This window comes from Pleurotus ostreatus, assembly GCF_014466165.1.
Source record: "Pleurotus ostreatus strain PC9 chromosome Unknown scaffold_3, whole genome shotgun sequence".
Classification (NCBI taxonomy): domain Eukaryota; kingdom Fungi; phylum Basidiomycota; class Agaricomycetes; order Agaricales; family Pleurotaceae; genus Pleurotus; species Pleurotus ostreatus.
In genome coordinates this window covers 3,270,783-3,294,088 of record NW_023503158.1, presented here as the reverse complement: position 1 = coordinate 3,294,088, position 23,306 = coordinate 3,270,783, and the positions used below count along the sequence as shown (strand labels likewise).

At 50.5% G+C, this 23,306-nt stretch overlaps 10 protein-coding genes across 10 annotated transcripts; 7 read left to right on the top strand and 3 right to left on the bottom strand.

The window, feature by feature from the left end:
* Window positions 1-48: 48 nt before the first annotated feature.
* Window positions 49-2,667, top strand: CAT1 (catalase A; the record flags this gene model as incomplete). Its single annotated transcript, XM_036775286.1, has 8 exons — window positions 49-200; window positions 252-510; window positions 567-783; window positions 837-1,037; window positions 1,089-1,429; window positions 1,483-1,631; window positions 1,686-2,344; window positions 2,408-2,667. The coding sequence occupies 8 exons, from the start codon at window positions 49-51 to the stop codon at window positions 2,665-2,667; spliced, it is 2,238 nt and encodes a 745-aa protein (XP_036633788.1).
* A 97-nt stretch (window positions 2,668-2,764) lies between these two features.
* Window positions 2,765-3,879, bottom strand: PC9H_005725 (uncharacterized protein; the record flags this gene model as incomplete). The annotated part of the gene is made up of 5 exons (XM_036775285.1): window positions 2,765-2,957; window positions 3,026-3,037; window positions 3,102-3,127; window positions 3,195-3,753; window positions 3,818-3,879. 5 exons carry the CDS (start codon window positions 3,877-3,879, stop codon window positions 2,765-2,767), a joined length of 852 nt encoding a protein of 283 aa, XP_036633787.1.
* A 4,538-nt stretch (window positions 3,880-8,417) lies between these two features.
* PC9H_005724 (uncharacterized protein) lies at window positions 8,418-9,144 on the top strand (the record flags this gene model as incomplete). The annotated part of the gene is made up of 4 exons (XM_036775284.1): window positions 8,418-8,675; window positions 8,735-8,904; window positions 8,960-9,023; window positions 9,076-9,144. The coding sequence occupies 4 exons, from the start codon at window positions 8,418-8,420 to the stop codon at window positions 9,142-9,144; spliced, it is 561 nt and encodes a 186-aa protein (XP_036633786.1).
* A 234-nt stretch (window positions 9,145-9,378) lies between these two features.
* On the bottom strand, window positions 9,379-10,378 carry PC9H_005723 (uncharacterized protein; the record flags this gene model as incomplete). The annotated part of the gene is made up of 4 exons (XM_036775283.1): window positions 9,379-9,406; window positions 9,468-9,625; window positions 9,687-10,128; window positions 10,194-10,378. 4 exons carry the CDS (start codon window positions 10,376-10,378, stop codon window positions 9,379-9,381), a joined length of 813 nt encoding a protein of 270 aa, XP_036633785.1.
* Window positions 10,379-11,051: 673 nt separating this feature from the next.
* Window positions 11,052-11,471, top strand: PC9H_005722 (uncharacterized protein; the record flags this gene model as incomplete). Its single annotated transcript, XM_036775282.1, has 1 exon — window positions 11,052-11,471. The coding sequence occupies one exon, from the start codon at window positions 11,052-11,054 to the stop codon at window positions 11,469-11,471; it is 420 nt and encodes a 139-aa protein (XP_036633784.1).
* Window positions 11,472-11,596: 125 nt separating this feature from the next.
* Window positions 11,597-11,851, top strand: PC9H_005721 (uncharacterized protein; the record flags this gene model as incomplete). Its single annotated transcript, XM_036775281.1, has 1 exon — window positions 11,597-11,851. The coding sequence occupies one exon, from the start codon at window positions 11,597-11,599 to the stop codon at window positions 11,849-11,851; it is 255 nt and encodes an 84-aa protein (XP_036633783.1).
* A 101-nt stretch (window positions 11,852-11,952) lies between these two features.
* Window positions 11,953-12,616, top strand: PC9H_005720 (uncharacterized protein; the record flags this gene model as incomplete). Its single annotated transcript, XM_036775280.1, has 2 exons — window positions 11,953-12,160; window positions 12,216-12,616. 2 exons carry the CDS (start codon window positions 11,953-11,955, stop codon window positions 12,614-12,616), a joined length of 609 nt encoding a protein of 202 aa, XP_036633782.1.
* A 1,574-nt stretch (window positions 12,617-14,190) lies between these two features.
* Window positions 14,191-15,268, top strand: PC9H_005719 (uncharacterized protein; the record flags this gene model as incomplete). Its single annotated transcript, XM_036775279.1, has 3 exons — window positions 14,191-14,319; window positions 14,680-14,824; window positions 14,946-15,268. The coding sequence occupies 3 exons, from the start codon at window positions 14,191-14,193 to the stop codon at window positions 15,266-15,268; spliced, it is 597 nt and encodes a 198-aa protein (XP_036633781.1).
* A 2,514-nt stretch (window positions 15,269-17,782) lies between these two features.
* Window positions 17,783-18,876, top strand: PC9H_005718 (uncharacterized protein; the record flags this gene model as incomplete). The annotated part of the gene is made up of 3 exons (XM_036775278.1): window positions 17,783-17,786; window positions 17,845-17,910; window positions 17,963-18,876. The coding sequence occupies 3 exons, from the start codon at window positions 17,783-17,785 to the stop codon at window positions 18,874-18,876; spliced, it is 984 nt and encodes a 327-aa protein (XP_036633780.1).
* An 844-nt stretch (window positions 18,877-19,720) lies between these two features.
* On the bottom strand, window positions 19,721-20,447 carry PC9H_005717 (uncharacterized protein; the record flags this gene model as incomplete). The annotated part of the gene is made up of 2 exons (XM_036775277.1): window positions 19,721-20,129; window positions 20,185-20,447. 2 exons carry the CDS (start codon window positions 20,445-20,447, stop codon window positions 19,721-19,723), a joined length of 672 nt encoding a protein of 223 aa, XP_036633779.1.
* Window positions 20,448-23,306: the final 2,859 nt, after the last annotated feature.

The following is a 23,306-nucleotide window of genomic DNA, read 5'->3' as shown; positions in this document are numbered from 1 at the left end:
CGGCCATGCCCATGTTCATCCAAAATTCCTCCTTCGCCCTCTCCCACCATGTCCTCCGTCACAGCAGCAGCAAAGCAGGCGGTATCGAGTATCACCGACAATGCAAAAATGGCTAGTTTGACTCAATTCCGCGTCGAGTGTGGTCCTTCGCAGCGGATGACCACCGACCAGGGACTTCATGTAGCCGACACAGACAACTGGTGAGGTGTGTGTTATCTGTGGATATCAACAGTGCTGACCATGTCTGTCAGGCTCAAGGTCGGCAGTAACTCAAACGTAGGACCAGCATTGCTTGAAGACCACATCGCACGAGAGAAGATTATGCGCTTTGACCACGAGCGCATCCCAGAACGAGTGGTACACGCACGAGGCGCTGGTGCGCATGGCTATTTCAAAGCGTATGATTCGAGTGCAGAGCAGTGGACGAAGGCCAAAGTCCTCATGGATCCGTCACGTACGACACCGGTATTCGTGCGGTTTAGCACGGTGCAAGGCTCCAGAGGAAGTGCTGTAAGCGAATGGGCTTGATTCGCACTCGCGATGTTTCATGCTGATGACGATGACAGGACACTGTTCGCGACGTCAGGGGCTTTGCGGTGAAATTCTACACCGAGGAGGGGAATTGGGACATCGTGGGGAACAATATCCCGGTGTTCTTCATCCAGGATGCGATCAAGTTCCCTGATATCATCCATGCGGTCAAGCCTGAGCCTCACAACGAAGTACCTACAGGGCAGAGCGCGCACAACAACTTCTGGGACTTTGTTGGGCTTCAACCAGAGTGTAAGTGCGACCCTGTGTTAACTCGGAATTCCCACTGACGACCATTCCGACAGCGGCGCATATGATCATGTGGGTGATGTCTGACCGCGCGATCCCTCGTTCGTACCGGATGATGCAGGGTTTTGGCGTGAACACGTACACGCTCTTAAACGCTACGGGCGAGAAGCACTTTGTGAAGTTTCATTGGATCCCAGAGCTCGGTGTCCACAGCCTAGTCTGGGATGAAGCTCTTAAAATCGCGGGTCAAGATCCTGGTAATCCACAATCACCATCCACACAGCGTGTACGCTCACCTTAGTTCGCAGATTTCCATCGCAAAGATTTGAATGAAGCCATCGAGTCCGGGGCCTATCCTAAATGGCGTCTAGCACTCCAAGTCATCTCTGAGAAGGACGAACACAACTTCGACTTCGATATCCTCGACGCGACGAAGATATGGCCCGAGGAGTTGGTGCCACTGCATTTTGTGGGCGAGATGGTTCTGAACAAGGTGGTTGATGAGTATTTTGCCGAGGTGGAGCAGGTTGCTTTTTGTACCAGCAACATTGTACCAGGAATCGGGTTCAGCGACGACCCGCTGCTCCAAGGCAGGAACTTTAGTTACCTCGACACGCAGCTTAGCCGTCTAGGTATCAACTGGCAACAGGTAGGTTCCCTCCACTTTGAGTGTCTCCGGGCGGGCAATGACCATCGCTTCAGATTCCCATTAACCGACCTGTCTGCCCTGTGATGAATTTCCAGCGCGATGGGCAAATGCAGATGAAGATCCACAAGGGCACCGTCAACTATTGGCCCAACCGCCAGGAAGCCGTTCAGCCCGTCGCTGTTTCGGAAGGCGGCTACGATGAGTGAGTGTTGATCTGAACTGTCCAGCTCGCCTCTAAAGCGTTTCGGTCGGATAGTCATGTTCGCAAGATCTCCGGAATAGCCCAACGCATGCGTGGACCAAAATTCAACGAGCACTACTCTCAGGCCCAGCTCTTCTACAACTCCCTCTCGCCTACGGAGCAAACACACCTGCAGAGCGCGCTTGCCTTCGAGCTCAGCCACTGCGAGGACCCGGCCGTGTACCGCAACTACATTAACATCCTCAACAACATCGACTATCAGCTCGCGAAGTATGTCGCCGTCGCCGTGGGAGGCGACGTCCCCGATGCGTCAGCGAAGCCCAACGAGGGGAACAAAAGCGCTAGGCTGAGCCAGGTGTACTATGCGCCGAAGGAGCCGACTATCAAAGGCCGGCGCATCGCCATTCTGCTGGCGGATGGGTTCGATAAGGCGGAGGTTGTGGCTATCAAGGCACTCATTACGTCGGCGTCGGCGAATGCGTTCGTTATTGGGCCGAGGAGGGGCAAGGTCTACGCTGCTGGCGAGAAGATTGGTGTCGAGGGAGGCGGGATTGATGCGGATCATCACTTTGAAGGGCAGCGTAGCACAATGTTCGATGCGCTCGTCATTCCGAGCGGGGAGCATGTTGCGTTGTTGATGAAGAGTGGGCGCGCTGTGCATTGGTTGAGAGAGGCGTTCGGGCATTGCAAGGCGATCGGTGCCGTTGGGGAAGGTAAGTGCACGCCACACATCATTCAAGATTGCTGGTGCTGATCGAAATTATGTATATAAACAGCTATACTCCTCGTGCAACAGGCCATCAACCTTCCAGAAGTCCAATACGCAGACCCCACCGATAGTTCTATGGAAGTTGTAGCGTCGTACAGCGTAGTGACAACGGCCCACTATGGCGTATCGACGGCTATCGGAGACGCTACGAAGATGACGCTGAACATTGGTGAGAAGGGGTTCATGGAAAGGTTTGCGTACGAGGTCAGCAAGCACCGGTGCTTCAAGAGGGAGGAGGACGGGTTGACTGCGAGGATTGCGTACTGAATAATGAATATGGACCGATGAAGTGGAAGAAGATGAAGTAATGGGTATAGACAGTGGATAATGACTTGTGTAGTTGTATAGTAACAGTACTCGATACTCAATCGTGTAAAGTTGAATTTGTATTGATAGTGTTTTGTCCAGATGAATAGGAAGGGCTGTGAATACCAATAGCGAATTCCGGCAGAGAGACTGGCCTCGATGTTCGACTTGGTTGGAAATAGTTTGCTTGTGTGCGCTCTAGGTAGCTGCGGGTGTGGAGGATCATGCGGTTCATGAGAACGACTGTCAAGCTGATGATTTATGGTCGTATATCAGTACGGATACTATTTCTGCGAGCTGAAGCGAAGATTGGACGCACGCAGAGCTAGGTCTGCGGAAGAAAACCCCAGATTAGTGGACCGGTCGAATAGAAACGGCGGGTAGTAACTACGCACAGATGTACGATGTTCTGAAAATCGGGCTTCGGCACAGACGCGTAGCATCAGTACAACGGACACATGGCACAGGGACCCGCGCGAGAGACTCACATCCAAGAAGCTGCTGCTTATCGCCCACGAGATGTTTACCATACACAGGATCAGGAAATAGAACAGGCCGTCCCGCAGGACGTGCGCTGAGATCGATGTCTGGGGGAGGAGGGGCGCGGCGCCGATGAACATGCTCTCTCCGGGGGTGGAGTGGCTGGAGAGCCCGAGGAAGGTGAGCGTGAAGGCGGTGCAGTCGAAGATCACGAGGGGCACTATGAAGCCGAGTTGGAAGTGGCTGGACGAGGAGCGGAGAGGGAGGGTACGAGTAAGTGAATGAGAAGTTGATGAGAAGGGCGGTGCAGGCTGAGCCGGCCCGACGACGTACGATGCGGCAGATGTGTTCAAGTTGCATATCCACTGATTTGCGGAGTATGAGGGGCCTGTAGCTATGACTTGGTACCATCGGGGAGAGTGAGTATCGGCGGACTTGGGATTTGGGATTTGGGGGGACTCACTGTCTGAACCAGAGACGGAGTATGCCATAGAACCGAACTGTCCCAACCACACTAGGAGGAGAACGAGGAGGACCCATCGTTTGCGGTGATTTATGGCATAGACCCTAGGAAAATACGGGTGGTCAGTGCTTCGTTCGCATTGGTAACTAATAATGGGAGGAAGAATACTTGATGATCAACATTGCCTCAGCCACAGCCACGGAGGTACCGGTGGCGGCGACCAGCTCCATGGATAGGTAACGGCAGCTACGAAGTAAGCAGGTGCATTTCTAAATGCTGTTCTTCTGAGCTAGTGGAAGAGGTACAGACCTCTGAAGCGCTTCAATTCGTGATGCGTCCTGAATGAGATAAGACTCACGTCAGGCGAAGGTGCAGGGAACGCAAATGAAGCCCATGCGGCCAGTGGGAAATAGCGGTTGAAGACGAACAAATAGCTAACTGTTTCAAGGTAGTACATCAGACAATTAATGACTGTAGTATTAGTATTGGATCGGCGTACATACCCAAACCGAATGTCTTCCCCCAGATAAGTTGAACCTTGTACTGGTTAGCCAATGGCTTCGGTGGACTGTTGACGGACCGGCTCATACCTCCATGTCGAGCGTTGTCAAGTAGTCATTGGTAAGGATCGAGTGGGAAATAAAATATGATGCCTTGGTAAATGGGTGAATGAGTAATTCATAGCCGCTCGGTGCGACCAATGCACTCACCTCTTGTGCTCGTCTGGAAGTACACCCAACGAATACCCCAACGACATCTTATGAGCGTTTGCCGATGGAAGCGAGGACTTGCACTCACAAGTGCCAATTAGTGGTAAGGGTGGATATCGTGCTCATGGGTGGATACCAGACGAGTACTTACACTGAAGAGTAGCCTTATGTATATATCGGGGAAATGAGACGCAACCCGTCCGATCATATATATGAAGGAAATCAGGCAAGGTGCCTGGCTAAATGTAGAGAACCAGCAATACATTTGCGCCGTCTTCGCTGATGCTCGACTGCGCGGTGAACGCAACATGGTGTTACATGTCCTCTAGGTGTATTTCATCTACTATATCGAGGTGAGGAAGCGTCTGAAGGCAGACGGGATCAAACGTCAAACGGACCTAAATATCTTGCACTTGAACCCAAAAGCCCCCGCTGTCCCATACGCTTACGAGCATTCAGACTGCGTAGAAACTTGGAACTCATATCCTAAGTGATTGAGTGGACGCGCTCACCTAACGAGTAAAGAGTTGATATATACTATACGTAGTATCAGCGGACTGGCACGGGTTTCAGTTACTTAGTAAGACGTACCCTTCCCGAGCAATAGGTGTGTAGTACTAAATATATAGTTACCAGGCATTACAAACCACTGGTGATCCGATCTTTGAATGAATCAACGTTGATGTGAACTGTCCAAACGCACTGTTGCAAGGGTAACGACAGACACGATACTTGAAGTTGAAATGAGCCAGCATGTACAGGCGTGGGCGGTATGATACGGCTTACCAAGTGGCGAGACCAATATTGATGTAAAACAAAAGAATCCGATCGACCATGTTCCGGGTTTCGCGAAAGGGGGAGTGATTGCGCCTGAGGTATACGACCAGGCTTGTTGTGATCACGACATCACAGAAAGCGCTCGATGCCAATTGTATTCCACCGAATACCTTGTACGTGTCAGTATGAATGCTAGTCCATAAAAAGATGCACGGTACTTCGGTGATATCAGCATGCATCGAGGTGACGGTCTTGAACTTCGTTCTTGCGAGTTAAGGGAATAAGCCAGCTGTCACGGGGTCGAGACTTGCCGAGACTTACACAAATATATTCATTCCTGCAGTTTCCCGCCATCAATGCGTGACGCATGTTGGTAACTGACAATCAAACTCACCGAGACCAGATGCTGGAGTTGGGCGCCGATCCAGTATGATACAGGCAATGAAGATAGTAACTCACCTAGTTGAAGAAGGGATGTGAGAAGCTGGTGAACTATCAGTTATCGGAAGCCAGCGAAGATAAAGACTGGTATACCAGAGTTACGACCAGCAATTTATGTCGTCCCACTGATTTGATGAGTCGTTAGGCAGTAACAAAGGCATGCAGGAACTCTGCTTACGACGCCAAACTCGTAGGGTATAGGCACTATCAGAAGAAATGAGTGATCGATCAAAGTTCATTAAACGGTATGATGTACTACCATTGAACGAGTGTGATGACAGTGTACTTAACGTAACGCTCATAAGTGAGCAAGGAAAGAGTCATCAATGAGGCGGCTCACGCCTATATATCCCTGTATCTGCGTCGGGTTAACATTGGGGGTCATTATGGAAATGAAGAAACCAACTAAGAGCGGTCTGAAACCAGTCAGAAGAAAAGCATTTGCGAGGAACAGACCACTTGCTCACATTGGCATATTTTCACCCAGTTTGTTTACCACGTAGTAGAAGTATGTTGCCCAGCTAAGAGCTATCGTATGTGCTGTGTCGAGTACCCTTCAGGATCATGAGATTCCACCTGTCAGCGAAAGGTGGGAGTCCTACATGATGGTAGCGACCTTTTTGCGCCATCAGATAGGAGATCTTCTAAAAACATAGGCAATGCGGCTCACAAATGCTTTGATAATGGTGACATCGTTGCGGTAGTGACGAAAGTAGTACATAGATTGTGCGATGGTGATTCCGAATAGGCTGCCGGGTATAAATCATGATCTTGGTACGATCGATGTAGAGACGGTGTGCCAGACTTACGAAGAGCTGAGTATCATTCCTGGGAACACATCAGTTCTGGATTCAAAACCAACATGGCCAGGAAGCCATACCAACAACCAGAGGAGCGTTTAATTTTGCTTGAGCGGAGTCGAGCATTGCATGAGGGAGGAACTACGAGGGTGAGGCAAGAATCATAGAGTTGGTAATTAAGAGGCTTTGAGGGCTTCTCATTGATGGGCGGCGATGTCGATAAATCAGAAGGAGGTCAGAACACGGCCTTCGTAGAGATGGTCAATCACCAAGAAGTAGACAGAAGGGGTTATAGCTTCGAATAGCCGCGAGCTTCGGAACGTTGCACAAGTCCGGCCCGTAGACTGCCCATGGTCTGAGTGATCATTATCGCTTCCACATGGCTCTACTTGATTAGCTACAAGACTGGATGCTAATGATGAAATCAGTCGACGATGCCAAAGAGTGGACGAGCTATATGTACACAGATGCAGGTACGGTCTCATTGTCGACTGTTGCCTAACAATATTCTCATTCGCTGTCAATGTGTGTTGATTTCGGGCTCGTGCTAGTGTCAAGGGCAATCGTTCAGCATAAACTGAAAGCATGCACCAGATGCAAGGCAATAGGCCGCCTTGACTCGATATACAGCCGGTCACTCACACTTGTGTTCAGCACTAGTGCAATCGACGTCAAGGGGCGCCACCGTCTCGGTGCTAACGCGATCACTCCGGCGTCATCCCGAAATACTTCGGGTGAGGTCCACTTGCAGATGGGGAAGATGGAGAAAGCGGGAGATATCCGACCAAAGCGCTGGGTGAAGCCCAGTGCAGACGGACCTCCCTTTGACTCCGCGGTTACTGGAGAGAATCTCGCGCAGCTCGCTGAGATGAAAGGTCAGATGAGTTAGGCTAAGGCTTTGAGATCGAGAGGCGCTCCCGATTCTATCGTCTGTGCCAATTCCGATGTAAGTCTTAATATTTCTGGAGTCCATATTACCTCATTCACCTCAGCTTGGGCGCGCTCAAGCAATGCTCCAACTGCAAGGTAAGAGAGCGCATTCAAAACATCAACATCTGCTGAGGGACGGGCTAGTCCGTATATTATTGCTCTGAAGCATGTCAGGTGGGTAGCCTGTGTCTCAAGCATACGCCTTTTATTTTTGCTCACTCTAATCTAGGGGATAGACTGGAGAAGCCGTCACAAGAAGTACTGGCCATATGCTCCTGCGCTTTGAGCAGTGAAGCGTTGCGCCTTTGAGAAGCACTGTAAACCGAGTATTTTAGTGGTATATTGGACTGAACTACCCCAGCAGTACAGACACCATACTCGGTACTCAATATCGATAGCGACCTTATATATTAGATAGGAGTAACCCGTTACCCCAACCCCTGTCTGCGTTGACTACCCTCAACTCACAATCAACTATCCATTATTTCCTGGATCGTCGTTACGCAAATCGTGAAAAGACTGTGAGTTGATATATCTGCGACTTCAACGACTAATGATATAGGTATCGATGTGTGGTCGTCTTCAATGACTAGCAACGCTATGATACGCGAATGGCCCATCTTATGCAGAGCTTCTGCAAGCATGCGGAGACAATCTCACACGCAATCGATACATATCTCACGACATTGTTGAGCCCAGCTTTATGCAAGGTAACCATGAACACTTGCCTCAGCTTGTATCATGATGGCTATCTTCTTATACAGGGCCTAGGACCGTTGTCCTCCCTATAATTCCGGCGAGGCTACCTAAATCAGACTCGTTGTGAGTGAAATTCATTCAGTCATCTTCTACTTGGCATCTTCACCAGGACATGTTTGATCTGAATTTCTGCTGGGATCAAGTGTTTCACTGTTACCACCACGTTGGTGTGCACTAAAAATAACCTTTTAGCGACCATAGTGCGTACCGCGTTAACTCTCGAGGTATAAGTACCCCACATCCGACAATGAACAAGCCCCATCGTGCCGGCCACGTTCAACCAACCCCCTCACATAGCGACCTGGTGTCCATTAACGATTTCACTTCCCCTCAATTCACTTCCTCTCAATTATGTTCTCTCGACCAACAACTCTCATTGCCGCTGTGGTGGCCATTCTCTTTGCTCAGACATCGCTTTCCGCTGTGGTGTACAGGGCTCCTTCGGATCTCATCGACGCAGATCACGGACTCGACGCTCGTTCGGAGACCTTTAACACCACTCAGCTCTTAGAGGCCCGAAAGGGACGAGGAGGAGCAGGCGACATCATTGGCGAAGCCATAACCGGCATCATCACTGGTATCCAAGACGGTATAAACAAGGATAAAGCGGTAAATCGTGCAATATGACGCGTCGCGTACTTAGCTGACTCGGCAACTTATTCCAACAGGCGCGGAGCAGGTTTACGCAGGACCTCGTCGGTAAACTACATGCCCAACATCCCAATTTCAACTGGATTGCTTGCCACACCAAACATGACACCAAGTTTGATGGCAAGCGGGGCGTGGACTGGGACCACAGGCATCAAGAGTTCGATGTCAAAATCGGAGGAACAGTGGGGTTCGTACAATTACTGCTTGAAGGTCTTCCGCCTCAAAGAACTATTGATATTTAGGTATGAGATTTACAACGCCAAATCAGGGAAGTTTTTCCGTAAGGGCGACGGGGGTTATCTGAATGTAAGTATCCGATGGTTATCCCTTTCCCTTCGAAATTGACTGTGTTATCTAGTGGGCATACATTGGCAAAGTTCTCAAGACGGAAAACAAGGGGAAAGACATCACGTTTGGTAAACCATAGTCTGGTTCTTTTCCCGCAATTCGACTCTAAACCTCTTCCTGGATCACTCACTTAAATTCATGTGGGAGATATGAGCAGATTTTGATGTCTCCCCTTGAGACTTTCAACGACTCCCTTGGACATATTGAGGTATCACTCTGCAGAATCAGTCATGAACAATCATCTATGGTTCCTTAACGTATACAAAAGCCCACTATCTCAGCAGCTCCTACTACTAATTGACGGTCCGCCATCTTATGCAGTCGGGGCCGGTTGAGCGCTCCTACCCCAATAATTGGTTGTCAGTCCTAGTAAGCGGTATTCGAATGTAGAGTGAAACCCACGATGAGGACTCGGACGCCTGGGAAGCTTGCTCCGCTTGAACCTTGACGGTGGCGTAGTTCTTGTCTGCCGTAACTAAATCCATTACAGAAGAAGTTAAACCCATCCCTGCGTTGAGTGTTTCAGCTCCCCCCTGAATCTTCTGTGCCCAACCGCCAGACTGTCGCAATGAAAGTAATCAATAAGATGTGGATAGTTGTCAGCAGCTATATAAAACATACCTGTGGCGCTTCAGCGGGTGCTTGAGCCGGAGGGGCGGCAGCTGGTGGAGCGTTGGGCGGGGGATTGTTTACCGGGGGAGGCGGGGGAGGAGGAGGCGAAGCCGGTGCTGGAGGCTTTGGTGCTTCGACTTTGGGAGCGGGTACGACTGGTGCTGGAGGTTCGACTTTGGGAGCTGGTACGATTGATGACGGCGCTTCAACTTTTGGAGCAGGTGCGGGTGGTGTTGGGGGCTTTGGTGCCTCGATTTTGGGAGCTGGTATGGCTGGTGCTGGAGCTTCGACCTTCGGAGGCGGGGCTAAAACTTTGGGTTTGGGTGCGGGAAGGGAGTTGGACATGGTTGGCGATGTTCCAATCTTCGGCATTTTGAAGGTGAGTGACTTGAAAAGACCCCTCTTCTCTAGGCCCAACGAGTCGACGTACTTCTTCAGCATCTCAAGATCCCTGAGCATCAATGCGATAAGAATCCAACAAGAACAGGGCAACAAGGCAAAGGAGGTGACACGTACCTTGCAGTGTACTCTTGCGTCTCGAGATCCCTTCTCTGCAATGCGGGGAGGTACGTGTAGTAGTAGATTGGCTCCGAGCGTTCGAAGTTCTGCACCGCATCCCGATCGCCCATGCGTACAGCAGCTGGGTAGGCCAACACCGAGGTCACCAAAAGACACAGAGAGGCAAACTTGGAGGCGATCATCTTGTCGGATGCTATCGTGAGTAGTAAATATTAGTATTTCTCGGCGTCGTCAGGATATGCGCACTAGGAGAATTGGAGTTGACTTGAAGTGGATTTGGGTAAATGTTTAGCTGATAATGTCGTTTTAGAACATGCATGCAGATGTTGTTGGTATGGCTTACCGTCCAGCACTAAAGTTGAGGAAGTGGAAGAGACCGGCTCTGACGATATCTGTTCGAATTTCGCATAGTATTTATACCATGCATCTACGTGTTGAGGTGTGATGGTTGGTCCCCCTCCCTCGACAGTGGGCGACATGAATATCAGCGCTCGACGCACACAGTGACCTACGAGCCAGAGTCTTAAAGCTGTACGGATAGAGCAACGCTCTCTTAGTGTTGTTGAGCGCCTCGACACTCTTCTTGAGTGATATCATCGTCAATGCACGAGGAAGTGCCGTAGAAACGCACCCATGGCTTGAAGGTGTCCTCACCGCTGGACCTTCGATTCCTAGCGAATAACACTCCGTGATCGCCAGTGTGGGTACTGTTGAGATGGTAAAACAACCAACTCGCCTTGGCAATCAACAATTGATGAATGATGTGGCGTAACAGATTGTAGGCCAACGGAACGCGACCAGCACTGCACAACATGAATGGAAGTTCGTATCACGTTCGAGTTAGTGCTGCGACCGATGCGGTCAAACTGTGTGCACCGCTCTCGAAGGATTGAGGCTAGAGACTTCAAGATGAGGAGTATAGCGCAATCAGTACCCGGAGTAAAGGTCCGCAAACTCGAGAATGTCGACGATCTCGCTGTATCAAACGCCAACACCTCCCTCGTCCCAGTACGGGCTTCATCTCACGGGCGAGACGTCCCAGGCGGTAGAGATGATTACGGTGGGAATGGAGGTGAATCGTCGAACGGGTCTCATGTTTTGACCGCCGAGCCAGAAGAGTTCGAGCTCGCAGAGCAGCTACCAGATAGAATTGAGGTCTCGACTGTCACCGTCGATGTAGTGGGCAAAGAGCGCAAACGGGCGAGGGCTCCGTCAGGGGAAATGCAATATGTCGCCGCGTGCCATTCGAGAGATGATCAGAGCGAAGATGGCTAAACGGCCTCCAGATTCGGCGCTTCAGGGGGAAGATGGGACCAAGGGGCGCAAGAGAGCAAGAGTGGAGAGCGTGGCGCGTGCAATAGTAAGGAAGACCAGATCGAGTCGAACTACCACACAGAAGAATGCATACGCGAAACGCGTCAGCCACAAGTACTGTAGTCGACGAAGCCAAGGAAGACGACAAGTCGTCGATGAGATTGGCTGAGGCGATAGATTCGGCCAAGGGAAAGGGCACAAAACGGCGGAGACCATCGGATGACGAAGAACCGTCAGCCCAGGATGGTTCAGCACAACATGTGGACAGCGACGCCGCCTCATATTTGACGGATGGACGCAAGCCCAGAGATTCTGAGAGAACAATAGCAAAGAGATTTTGATATGAGGAGCAATCTGCGCGTTGGTCCCGCGTCACGGTCACATGACCATTGTGTTACTACTATAAATTGAAATGGCCAATCCTCTCTATATTCTAACCATCATGCCCCCGCGCAACTCGAAGTTCGCTATCTTCAGTGGCTATGAAATGTCTCGACAAGACTTCAAAGAATTCGTTCTCAGCCTTCCGTCTGCTCGAGAGGCAGTGGATTGGGACGAGCCCAATGGGTTAGAGCCGTATCTATTTGGCTACAATGCTTTCAGGCGACGACTTCCGCGGGAAATGAAAGGCTCTGCGCCGAAGTTAAGACGTGGGTCGCTCATTCACTGCTACTTACCGAGACCTTGTTCACCTTGTTACTTAAGTCCGTTATGTGTCGAAAGAAGCCGCACGGTTGGTCGATACCGACATTGAACCAACGATATCCCGCCTCTTCTTCCCTATCCGATTCGTGAGGTATAAAGGACGAGAGCAACTCCGCGATCCGCACCCCGACAGCAAACTGATCAAGGACGAAACCCCGGACGATAAAGCCAAGCTTAACAGCTTCGTGCAATTCGTGGAGTCTTGCGGTGGCAATCTAGATCCCAGCAAGGTCTCTTTTGCATACATGAAGGAATTGCATCCTGCTCACGACTGGAGAACTGTGCGTTCTTTTTCTACGTGGCTTGATTGTGATACTGACGAGATTCTCCCAGTTCTAACTTCAATGTTGATGAGCACTACACAATGCGCACTGTCGTCCGTCACCATCAAGTCCAGCTGATGACAGATAGCAGAGTGGTGATAGACGGATACAGTGTGTATCAAAGATCATTGAACGGTGTCGAACTCAAACGTGCATTCCCGGCACGAGCACTGGCAATGAGATGTCGTTGGATGAGTAAGAAGATGGCGGAAAGCTTGAGACCTATGCCAAATATCCCGCTCGTAGCAAGGGTCCTCTCCTCACCATCACGGTCTGTCAGTCACTTGCATTAACTATTAAGTACAACCGGTTATCCTATACATTCTACCTCAATTAATATTAGTTCGAAGTCTCCTCCTCTACGCTTTCATGGACGTCGGAGAATCGTGAGATATGGCCTTGGAGTAACTTCGATGATGGCCAGTACCCCGAGCACGAGCAGGGAGCCAGCAGGGAGCCAGCAAGAGACGTTGTTAGCCAACCGTGGCGCTTTGGTTAAGGTACGATGTCCGATGATCTTCGTTGTCCATCGTGATTAATGGACGTATTCCGATAGCAGTCACTCCTCTGTATTGGCTCGTATTGGTTGTACTGGTCGAGGCTCGGCAGTACATCAACAAAAGTCTCTCTCGTTGTCCTCTGCGCTTCGAAATAGAAGCCTTCGCCTTTCTATCTGCTCATCGTTCCCTGAGATTTCTGTGTAATGCGACCAAAAGTAAATGATGGTTCGAAGCATGCCTTTTGTATGTAAGTCCAATTGCCGCGATGATGGGTTCACCAGTACTCGAGGATAAATTCCGCAAGGTGAGTACACGTCGCTTGTGTTGGCTTGGTACTTACGAGTTTTTGCGAGCGAAACGTTAATAAAGGTATGTTCATGATTTCTCACGTGTGGACTTCATGTTACCATTTTTCAAGCCTACCGGCGGATGCGATTCGGGACGCCTACAAGCGCGGACATGGCTGACACAATGTCAACCGATTCCCTTGCCTTTATCATCATCGCCCACAGTATTACCAGATATGTTCAGCGGAGGTGCGACGTTTTATCGTCCGTGCTCTGCACATGGGCTCTATCGAACACTCTTATTTTTGCCAGAAACTGGCGCGAGGGCGGATTATAACGACGGGATGGATCACACGATGCGTACTACTCAGGGATACATCAGTTTCAGATATGCGCACTATCTACGTAGTACGATGACGCTCAAGATTCAGAGGACGCTATCCGACTCGCACTCTGATGCACACGCATCACTTTGGAACCGCTCCAACTTGGACAGTCTGCCGCCCAGCGTTATTAAGACAGTGAATGCTCCAGCCGTAGGCAGTCGCCACCCCTGGAGCATCTATCAGCAGCCGTTTCACGCAAAGGATTCTTGGACCGCATTGTCGACACCGCTCAGAACGGAACTCCAGGGGTTTTAAGGAGTGCGAGGGAATCACAAACTATCGTCTTGCAAATGTGAGCGCGTGCTGGACCCACAATTGCTCGTTTTTGATAACCCAAACCCGGGTATAAAGCCTGCAGCAACTCACGACAACAAACGTTATCCTCCTGTCTTCTCTCTCAAACTTACCAGAAACATTCAAAGCTGGTATGTGTAACTTGATCAAGTTCCAGTTCATTGTCAAATACTGATTTGCCCTTAATGCTTCTAGTTTGCTGTTCCAAGCCAAATAATCCATGGGAGATCATTGAAGTCCCTCTTCGTGCGCTGAAAGACAACGAAGTGCTGATCAGAGTCCACGCTTCCGGCATGTGCAACTTAGAACACTTTGTCTAAGAAGGCACTTGGCCTGGTTTGCAATACCCCTGCACCCCTGGGCATGAGGTCATCGGGCAAGTCGCCGCTGTAGGGTCAGGTATTCTGGCAGCGCATGGAGAAACCGGGCGATTTAAACTTGGTGCCTTGGTTGGTGCTGGTTGGAACGGTGGCTACTGCAATCGCTGCGATGTGTGCCGGAAGGGAGACTACTGGATTTTCCCAAATGGGGACTTTACAGGCTTTACTGTTGATGGAGGGCACGCCGAATACATGTACGCACCTGAGACAAGTGAGTCGTACTTTGGGCTAGGCTTGTGATGGTTCTCACATACAATAGTGGTAATTGGTATCGAGGAAGAAGCTCTCCAGAAGGCCAGCTACGCAGAGCTTGCACCTCTGTTTTGCGCAGGCGCTATGGTGTTTGACGCCATACGCACTACGAAGTGGTCACCGGGCGATATTTGTGTTGTTCAAGGGATTGGAGGCCTTGGCCATCTTGCGGTGCAGGTACGGTCCAGTGCAATGTACTACTGAACGGGGATTGTCTGATCGATTGCTATTAATAGTTTGCCGCGAAAATGGGGTTGAAAGTGAGCATTTACCGAGGGACGGTTCTGCAGTTGACTAAAACATCACAGTTTCCTCGGGACCTTCTAAAAAAGACTTGGCCATGTCTCTCAGTGCCCATGAACATGTCGATTCGAGTAATATAGATGTTGTAAAATACATCCAATCCCTCGGTGGCGCTCAGATTATCATTTGTACAGCTCCATATGCCAAGCGCATCTGCAACATCATCCCTGCTGTTGCGAAGAATGGCACAGTGACACTTGTTTCTGCTGCAATGGACAAGCCTATTGAGGTTTGGAATTTGACTCTGAACATGAATAGGGCTACAATTTGTGGCTGGTGCTGTGGGTGCGCGCAAGATATGGAGAAGTGTGTCAGATTTGCTACGTAGACAGGTGTGTTCTAGAAAAGCTCAAGTGGCAGGAGACGCTCTGAGCTGAAACTGCCCATTGCCTATCCAGACGTCAAAACCTTGGTGCAGGAGTATACACTGGATCAATGTTAAGAGCCACACTCGCAGGGGGCTCGGGATACGCGGACCCGCGGGTGCCCACGTAGACGCGCGGAGGAAACGGGGGAAGCGAGGATGTACGGGCTTGGCTTCAGCTACTGGCTGCGCCTCCCACACTCTTGCGTGCCCTGTATTTCCAGAAGGAGTCCTACGTGGGTACCAAGGGTACGAGCAGAGGCGAGGGGATGCAACGGAGGGACCTCAAATGAGAGGCAAGGATGTGAGTGCGGAAAAGGAACTATTATTTGAACTAAGGTAACTCTATGTATGGTACAGGAAATATATACTGGGGAACACGCGGCATCCGCGCGTTTACGAAACAGCAATGAGTCCAGTAGTGTAAGGGCAACCTCAAGATGGCCGACAGCGCAGGCCTAGCAGAGGGAGAATCCAAAGATAATGAATAAGACTAACTACAGTACATGAGAGGGCTGCTCACCTAGCAGAGGGAGAATCCAAAGAGAACAGGATAAGGATTCTCCATGCTAGGAAGCGAAGTATATACTGTAGTAGCGTGAGAGGAATGCAGGATAACTGTACAGTACACCAGCCACAAGTCCGAGCGAATATCACAAGGTACAAGGAAACATGTGATAATGAAGTGGAGGGTAAATGCACGGGAGTCGTGCCAGCAACTTGGGGAAGTAAGGGCGAAGGGTAATGAAGTGGGGAAAGAGGATAGAGGTAATCCAGACGAGCCCCGAAGAGTATAGACGAGTCTGAGCGAGTCCGAAGTGTCTGAAGCACGGGAAGACTCCAGAGTCACCGGACGTGGCTCGGATGCAAAAGGAGTGGGCGGAAAGGAAGTGGAAAGGAAAGGGAGCGAAAAGGAACAAAGGGGAACAAAGGAAATGTAGGTAAAATGTAGGTAAAAGTCCATGGGATGAAGGAAAGGAGAGAAAATAGGAGTGTCCCCTTACAGGTAGGAATATGTCCAGCATGCTCGGATATGTACTTAGTCCGTAATCTGGGAAGTCCGCGTGGCCGCGTGTATGCGTGGCCCGAGCCCATAGTCGGGAACGCACGTGGATGCGCCCTTAGTAGCCCCTAAGGGGTTCCTAGGATGCACCTATAACAGCTGTCCAGGATGCTGACGTCAAGATTTACTTTGTTCTCTCAGTTGGGAAAGTTGATGTGCACTGGTGTCTCCCCCCTATCTCAGTAAGTAACTGTAAACAAGTTACCCCTTGTTTACTCCTTTTCCCCTGTCTAGTTCCACGTGACACGGACTTTCTTTATATATTCGGTACACACACATTCTTGTCTCTTATCTCTTGACCACAACAGTCAATCATACTCACTGATCCTCTCATCTTGTTTCTTTGAGTGTTCCACACATTGACGTGGTTCCAGTAACCTCATCTAGGCTGATACTCTCATACTCAGCTCTTTTTCTCAGTTCAAGTTCACCGTGGGCCGCCCGGATGTGATCAAAGGTGTGTAGACATATCTCCAGTAGCACAACTTGCAATGACATTCTCCTTTGACATTCTTCTTTCTAGGTTTAAGCCTTGGTGTTTTGGGCATGTGCCCTAATGGTGAACGCCATCTCACTATCCCTGCACATTTAGCTTTTGGAAAGCAGGGCCTTGCTGAAAAGACTCTCCGCTATTCCGCTTACAGCGCAGGAGCTGTGCCCCCTGATTCCACTGTCAACACGAGTATGTTCCCATCCCAATGTCTTTTACATTTTCTTATATTGTCTTGCAGAAGTGAAGATGCACAAAGTCTACCTTCCAGACTATCTCTATTGATCAAGATACCTAATAGACAGGAATAGCCTTTTTTACCTCTTCCCAATGTGTCCTCTGTCTAGCCTCTGTCTCCTCTTTGTCTCTCTTACTAGCATCATGTTAATCATTGACCGAATATATCTCCTATCTACTCCTATATGGTCACCTGATATACTCACCAGTACCATGCATTCCTCTCGCCAAATAGATAGATAGCACTGGCGCGCTTTGAGTATTTCGGTGGATGAGTTTCCCCTTTCATATCTAACATGAATCCTGTCTGTCTCATTCTCATTTCGGACCGCACTAAGGCTTGGAGGAACCCTTTTCTTAGTAATACACCCGTTGACAGCGTGGGCAGCGTCTCTGTACAGACAGGCTCGCTATCTCTCAATCGCTAAGTGTGTCGTCAGTGCCATGTGCCGCGACGCTGTAGCATTCGATGATCCTTCGACCTGCTCTGTCATTCAGTATAGAACTTCGGCGGGGGAGTACCTCTGAGCCTCACCTCTCGTAAAGGAGTCCAAGTGAGCACGGTCGTCAGTTCGTGTACCTTATTCTTCTCATCTGTATATCAATGTGACAATCGATTCAGCCAGAACTAGGCGGTCAACACATGTATCCGAGCCCATCACATCAATATAGATATCTCGGCAGAGCCATGCGTTCGTCTCCTCATCTCAAGCTGTCACCAGTCCGTCCTATTTTCACATACCCCATGAGCATGTACCTTCAGACGCCGAACTCAATTACCTTTTGACACCTACCTCCACCTCATTGTATCACAAAGTGAGTAGTATCCTCCTTGCTTGCCTTTCCGTCACCCATCATCAGCGTGCAGTGGGGGGCGAGCCTCAGCCTAGCGAGTCCGTCGAAGAATTTATCATCAATGAAGCGAACGTCGAGGTCGGCGACTTCAAGATGAGGAGTATAGCGCAATCAGTACCCGGAGTAAAGGTCCGCAAACTCGAGAATGTCGACGATCTCGCTGTATCAAACGCCAATACCTCCCTCGTCCCAGTACAGGCTTCATCTCACGGGCGAGACGTCCCAGGCGGTGGAGATGATTATGGTGGGAATGGAGGTGAATCGTCGAACGGGTCTCATGTCTTGACCGCCGAGCCAGAAGAGTTCGAGCTCGCAGAGCAGCTACCAGACAGAATTGAGGTCTCGACTGTCACCGTCGATGTAGTGGGCAAAGAGCGCAAACGGGCAAGGGCTCCGTCAGGGGAAATGCGCAAAGCCGATATGTCGCCGCGTGCCATTCGAGAGATGATCAGAGCGAAGATGGCTAAACGGCCTCCAGATTCGGCGCTTCAGGGGGAAGATGGGACCAAGGGGCGCAAGAGAGCAAGAGTGGAGAGCGTGGCGCGTGCAATAGTAAGGAAGACCAGATCGAGTCGAACTACCACCCAGAAGAATGCATCCCCAAAACGCGTCAACCACACTGTAGCCGACGAAGCCAAGGAAGACGACAAGTCGTCAATGAGATTGGCTGAGGCGGTAGATTCGGCCAAGCGAAAGGGCACAAAACGGCGGAGACCATCGGATGACGAAGAACCGTCAGCCCAGGATGGTTTAGCACAACATGTGGACAGCGACGCCGCCTCATATTTGACGGATGGACGCAAGATAACCCAGGTGAATGGAGAGTGCACTCGTGCAGCCAAAAGATTCCACCAAAACGCGACATTCGCAGACGGGTCTGAGGTGGAATTACAGGGTTCGAGGCAGCCCGGTGAGACTCGGGTGTAGATGGTACGTGGGGGACCTTCGAGGGGGTATTTCGCGAAGTGAGTGAGGCGAATGTGGAGAGTAAGGGAAGAGGGGGCGGCAATGAAAGCTTGCTGACATTTGTGAATTTTAACATGTACTTGGGCCAATTCCCTTTGAAAGCAGCGGAAATGCAAACAGTGATTGTTGAAATCCGGAAGTCGAGGTGAAGTTGTGACCAAAGACCAGGTGTCCCTTCGAATGTGGAGTTCAGAAAAGACAAAGGTTGCGCCAATTACCCTGAACCCGACTGTTCGGTAAGGCCCCTTCCAAGTGGCTGGCATACGATATAGTGTATGAAGCGCATGGTCTGCGGGCAATGATATAGTGCGCATCTCGACACTGGCAGAGTTACCTACAAGGGCCGCCGCTCCTGGTGTGCGTGAGTGCTGAACAAGCTTTGGAAGGAGTTTTGCCTGTCAGGAAAACAAGAACCAGACTCAAAGACGGAGACGCCTCAGAGAAAGATTGATGGAGGGTGGAGGGGATGCGAAGTTAAGACATCGAATGTTGGAGGGATATTGAGTTGTAGTTTGGTTGAAGTTTTCGGAGGAGCAGGCGCCCGCGACTTATGAAGACTTGTGGGCCCCTTTTATCTCAAGACTCGCAAGCGCGACTACGAACGAGACTCAGTCGCTGGATGGAATTCACTCAGTTTTTTGGTGTTAGGGACAAGATATACACAACCGACACGAACAAGTACTCTACTAAGCAAACGTCGAGCACTTAAAACTTGGGTACGTACTCCAAGCTGATGTTCGTCGCTGCAATCTTTACTGCTGTCTAAACATCAGTTAGCCCCAAGCCAGTGAAAGCTCAAGTGCACCTACTGTTGTTGCTGCGTCCACCACTCCACCGCTGGTTCGACAACCTTCGGCACATTTTCAATCACAGTGTTCGGATCAATTTTCAGCGTCGGAGCGCCAGCAGGACTCAGTGAGTTGGGCTTTCCCTTCGGAAGGCTCGCTGGTTGCTTCGGAGGGGCCTTTGGCTTCGTGGGTTGCTGTGCAGGTCCCCCGGGCTTCGATACTTGCCCGGGAGATTTCGGTGCTCCTTTAGGAACAGGTTTAGGTATCCCTCCGGGTGGAATAGCCTTGAGGCCTGGAACACCTCCACCGCCTCCTCCTCCTCCGCCCCTACCACCTCCTCCACGGCCGCCACCCCCGCGTCCGCCTCCACCACGGCCTCCACCGCCCCGACCTCCAGCACGTGCCATTAACCGGGAGAAGTCTTCCCTGCAATTAATGGCATCAGCACAATATGCCTTAGAGCAACTTCAACGGAACGTACAATATATCCCTCTCCTGGATGTCGTCGTAATTGCGTCCTTGAAGTTCATCGTAGCTTCTTCTCTCATGCTCATCCAGTTTGTCAACATACCCACGAGCATTGACGAGGTTGTAGAAACTGGTGACGGTTTCCAGGTCGCGGGACATAAGGTCGAGTTCGCGAGTGTAATCAGTGTCCTTTTGGGAATAATCGACGGAAAGGGTTGGGTGAGCAAGAACGGAACTCGCTGCGAGGACGACGAAGGCCAACGTAGAGGGAATCATACTTGTCTGTAAACGGCAAAGTGAGTACGCTCCATGGGCATGGGGATCAAGAGTTTGCACTGACTTCGTTAAGTTGAGCGGGAAGAGATGGAAGTTGTTAGCTTAAGGATTGGCCCATGTAAGCCGTCATCATCTGTGAGGAAAGGAAGGAGCTCACTGTCCGACACTGAAGAGACCTGCTCTGGGGAATCGTCTATGAGTTCAGATCGCTTTTATACTAGTCCTCCATAGAAGCCGGCGCGCTCGTAACGATCCAGACTGGGAGGCAATGACCTCGAAATTGCTGCGCTATCCTGCTTACAATCAAAAAGGAGCTATTTCGTGGAGATCGGACGTATGTCCTGGAGACACTGTGTTCGTATTGGTGCGAAAGGATATTAATGGTGTAGATTGACTTGCCGCGTCGGCGGCGAGCTCGAGGGATCAAACGCCCGCAGCACCAGGGAGCACCATGTTCGTTTGAGGACCTTGTCCTTTAGGGTAACTGTGGAAATCGTGATGGAACATCAAAAGCAAGGACGAGGCCGACAACAGATCTCGGCAAGCAACTATCGCCAGCAAGCCGAGAAGTAAATATGAGCAAGCGATGAGCGTAGCCAGGGACGAAAGGTGCAATCAACCAACGGGCGCTGGAGTAGAACGTTGCGATAAATGGCTTGCTCCATTTGAGATGATAGTCGTATACAACATCGCGATGTGTGCCTGGAGTTGAGACGAAGTTGAGAGACCGGAAAGTGTTTCGGGCGCGCTAGTGCGGAGGTGAGTAGTCATAGTCGATGACTAGTGCAACAGTTGCTAGTGTTCCGGGCTGCGATCAAGAGTGTAAGAGAAGAAGGCGTAGATCGAGTATGTTGCCACGTTCGAAGATAGGTATAAGGACGCGACGAGTGACTGTCTAGGACGGTTAACCATGGCAGCGCAGCTGCAGATAGAGTCCGCACTGTATTTTTATCGCCGTTTTCAATATAGCGTAACAGGTGTCGCGTACATTCAAGTTCAGCCCGTAGATCTAAAAGAACCCGTACGCGCGCAAGCGGGGGCGGTTTCGCAGGGAGGTGAGCTGGAAAGCGAGGCAAAGCTCAAGCCCAGTGACTTTTCAGAAATTTGGGACTGACCTAACTGACGCTTCAATCTTATGGAGAATATTGGGAGAAAAAGTGCGAAGTCCAGTGACTAGAGGACAGCTTACAAACATACATGTGCCACCGGTAACGGGGATACAGGAGACAGGGAAATATGGCCAACTTGTCATGAAGATCATCACCCAAGCTGCATAGAGTAAGACTTGAAATGAGGGTTGGTTATTGATGCATTGTTATTGCGAAGGTCAAGGTCACTCACAGACTCCTTGGTGACCACACGAGATCTCGACGAAACGGAAACTCTCACACAATGACAACAAGATGGTGCTCTGACAATTCCAAGGTCATGGCGTAGTGTATGAGTTGCTAGACGGCCCCGGGACAAATGTCGGCGTGAACCAGCCTTTGGTGACTTATAGTTGCCCAAATATCCTGCTCAGCTGTGGTGATGGTTGTAAGTGGTCCGAATTAGCGCCCGTCGGTCTTACGATTCGGCCAAGATTCGGCATTCACCTTACCGCTGCTTCTCCCTGCACTGATACCGAACCTCAGGCCGGTCTCGACGACCTCATTAGAACAAGGATACCTAGTCAAACGCGCTGCGCTCGGTCGCGTAACGTCTCACATTAGTCGAAGAAGTTCAGAAGTCCTCCCAGGAAGGCGGCCCTCACAGTTCTCATCTGAAACTCAAGTTTCTCTATTTGTTGCAGTAGAGGGAGTTGTAACAGCGGTCTAATGATCAATAAGGTGAGTGCTTGGACTCATCGGACGACCATCGTCGTTCAAAAGATGGCCCAGCTACCCTTTGTGCATCATCATCCCTTGATGCGCCCGTAGAAAATGCGACTTCGTGTGCGTGTGGCAATGACGGGCCCAGGTGCAAACCGTGGAAGAAACCCATTAGTAACGCAGCCACGGTGCTGGAGGAAGCAGCGTCTTCGCCGACATGACTCCGCGGCGCTACAGATATTGAATACAGCCCGCTTCGAGCCAGCAACCATACATGTTCGTGTTCATCGCCGTATCTCCGTCGTGTTTGCATGCTGCCTCCAGCGAGGAATGAAGGATCAGCACTCAATCCCGGTGTGAGCAGAGGAATAGAGCGCGAAAAGGAAAGCTCGAAAGATCTCTCATATTGGTTCCTATCTATTTTCGTGGTTGCAAGTTTCGGTGACCGGTCACAGTCATACCTCTTGCCTTAAATTGTTGCCGTGCCGACTACTAGTCCTTATCATTGCTTAGGACTTCTTCTCATTGAAGCCCCCCGTGATCTCGCTCTCTGCGCCCGCCTTTGTTATGTTGCAATCGATCTCGGTCACGCAAGTTGTAGGATTCAAACCCTTCGCTCGCGACGGAGCATCGTCTATTCACCTTGATAAGCAGCGGCGAGGACGAATTCAGACATGGTCGGAAGAATGCTCGAGGTCGCTGACGCCTCGCTGCGAAGTCTGCGGCTAATTGGGCAGTGTCAGTTCTCAGGTTGGTGATAATCGATTCGCCGATGGCTTGGTAATACTGACCTCCTCATAGTGTATAGGCGGGTCTTGCAAGCGGTTGGTTCAGCCGAGTAGTCGATTTTCGCCACCCACTTGCCCACCTCTGTAGCAATAGCAATATTATGCGGATGGAGCTATCTCATTTTTTGTGCGGAACGCGGCGCAGTGAATGTGTGCGAATTTCAGCCTCTATAAATTGCAAATCTGGCGTGAAGACGGTCTGTCGGTCTGGCAACGCGATGGTACGAGCATCGATTAAGCACTTGAGAGGTTCGTGGCTG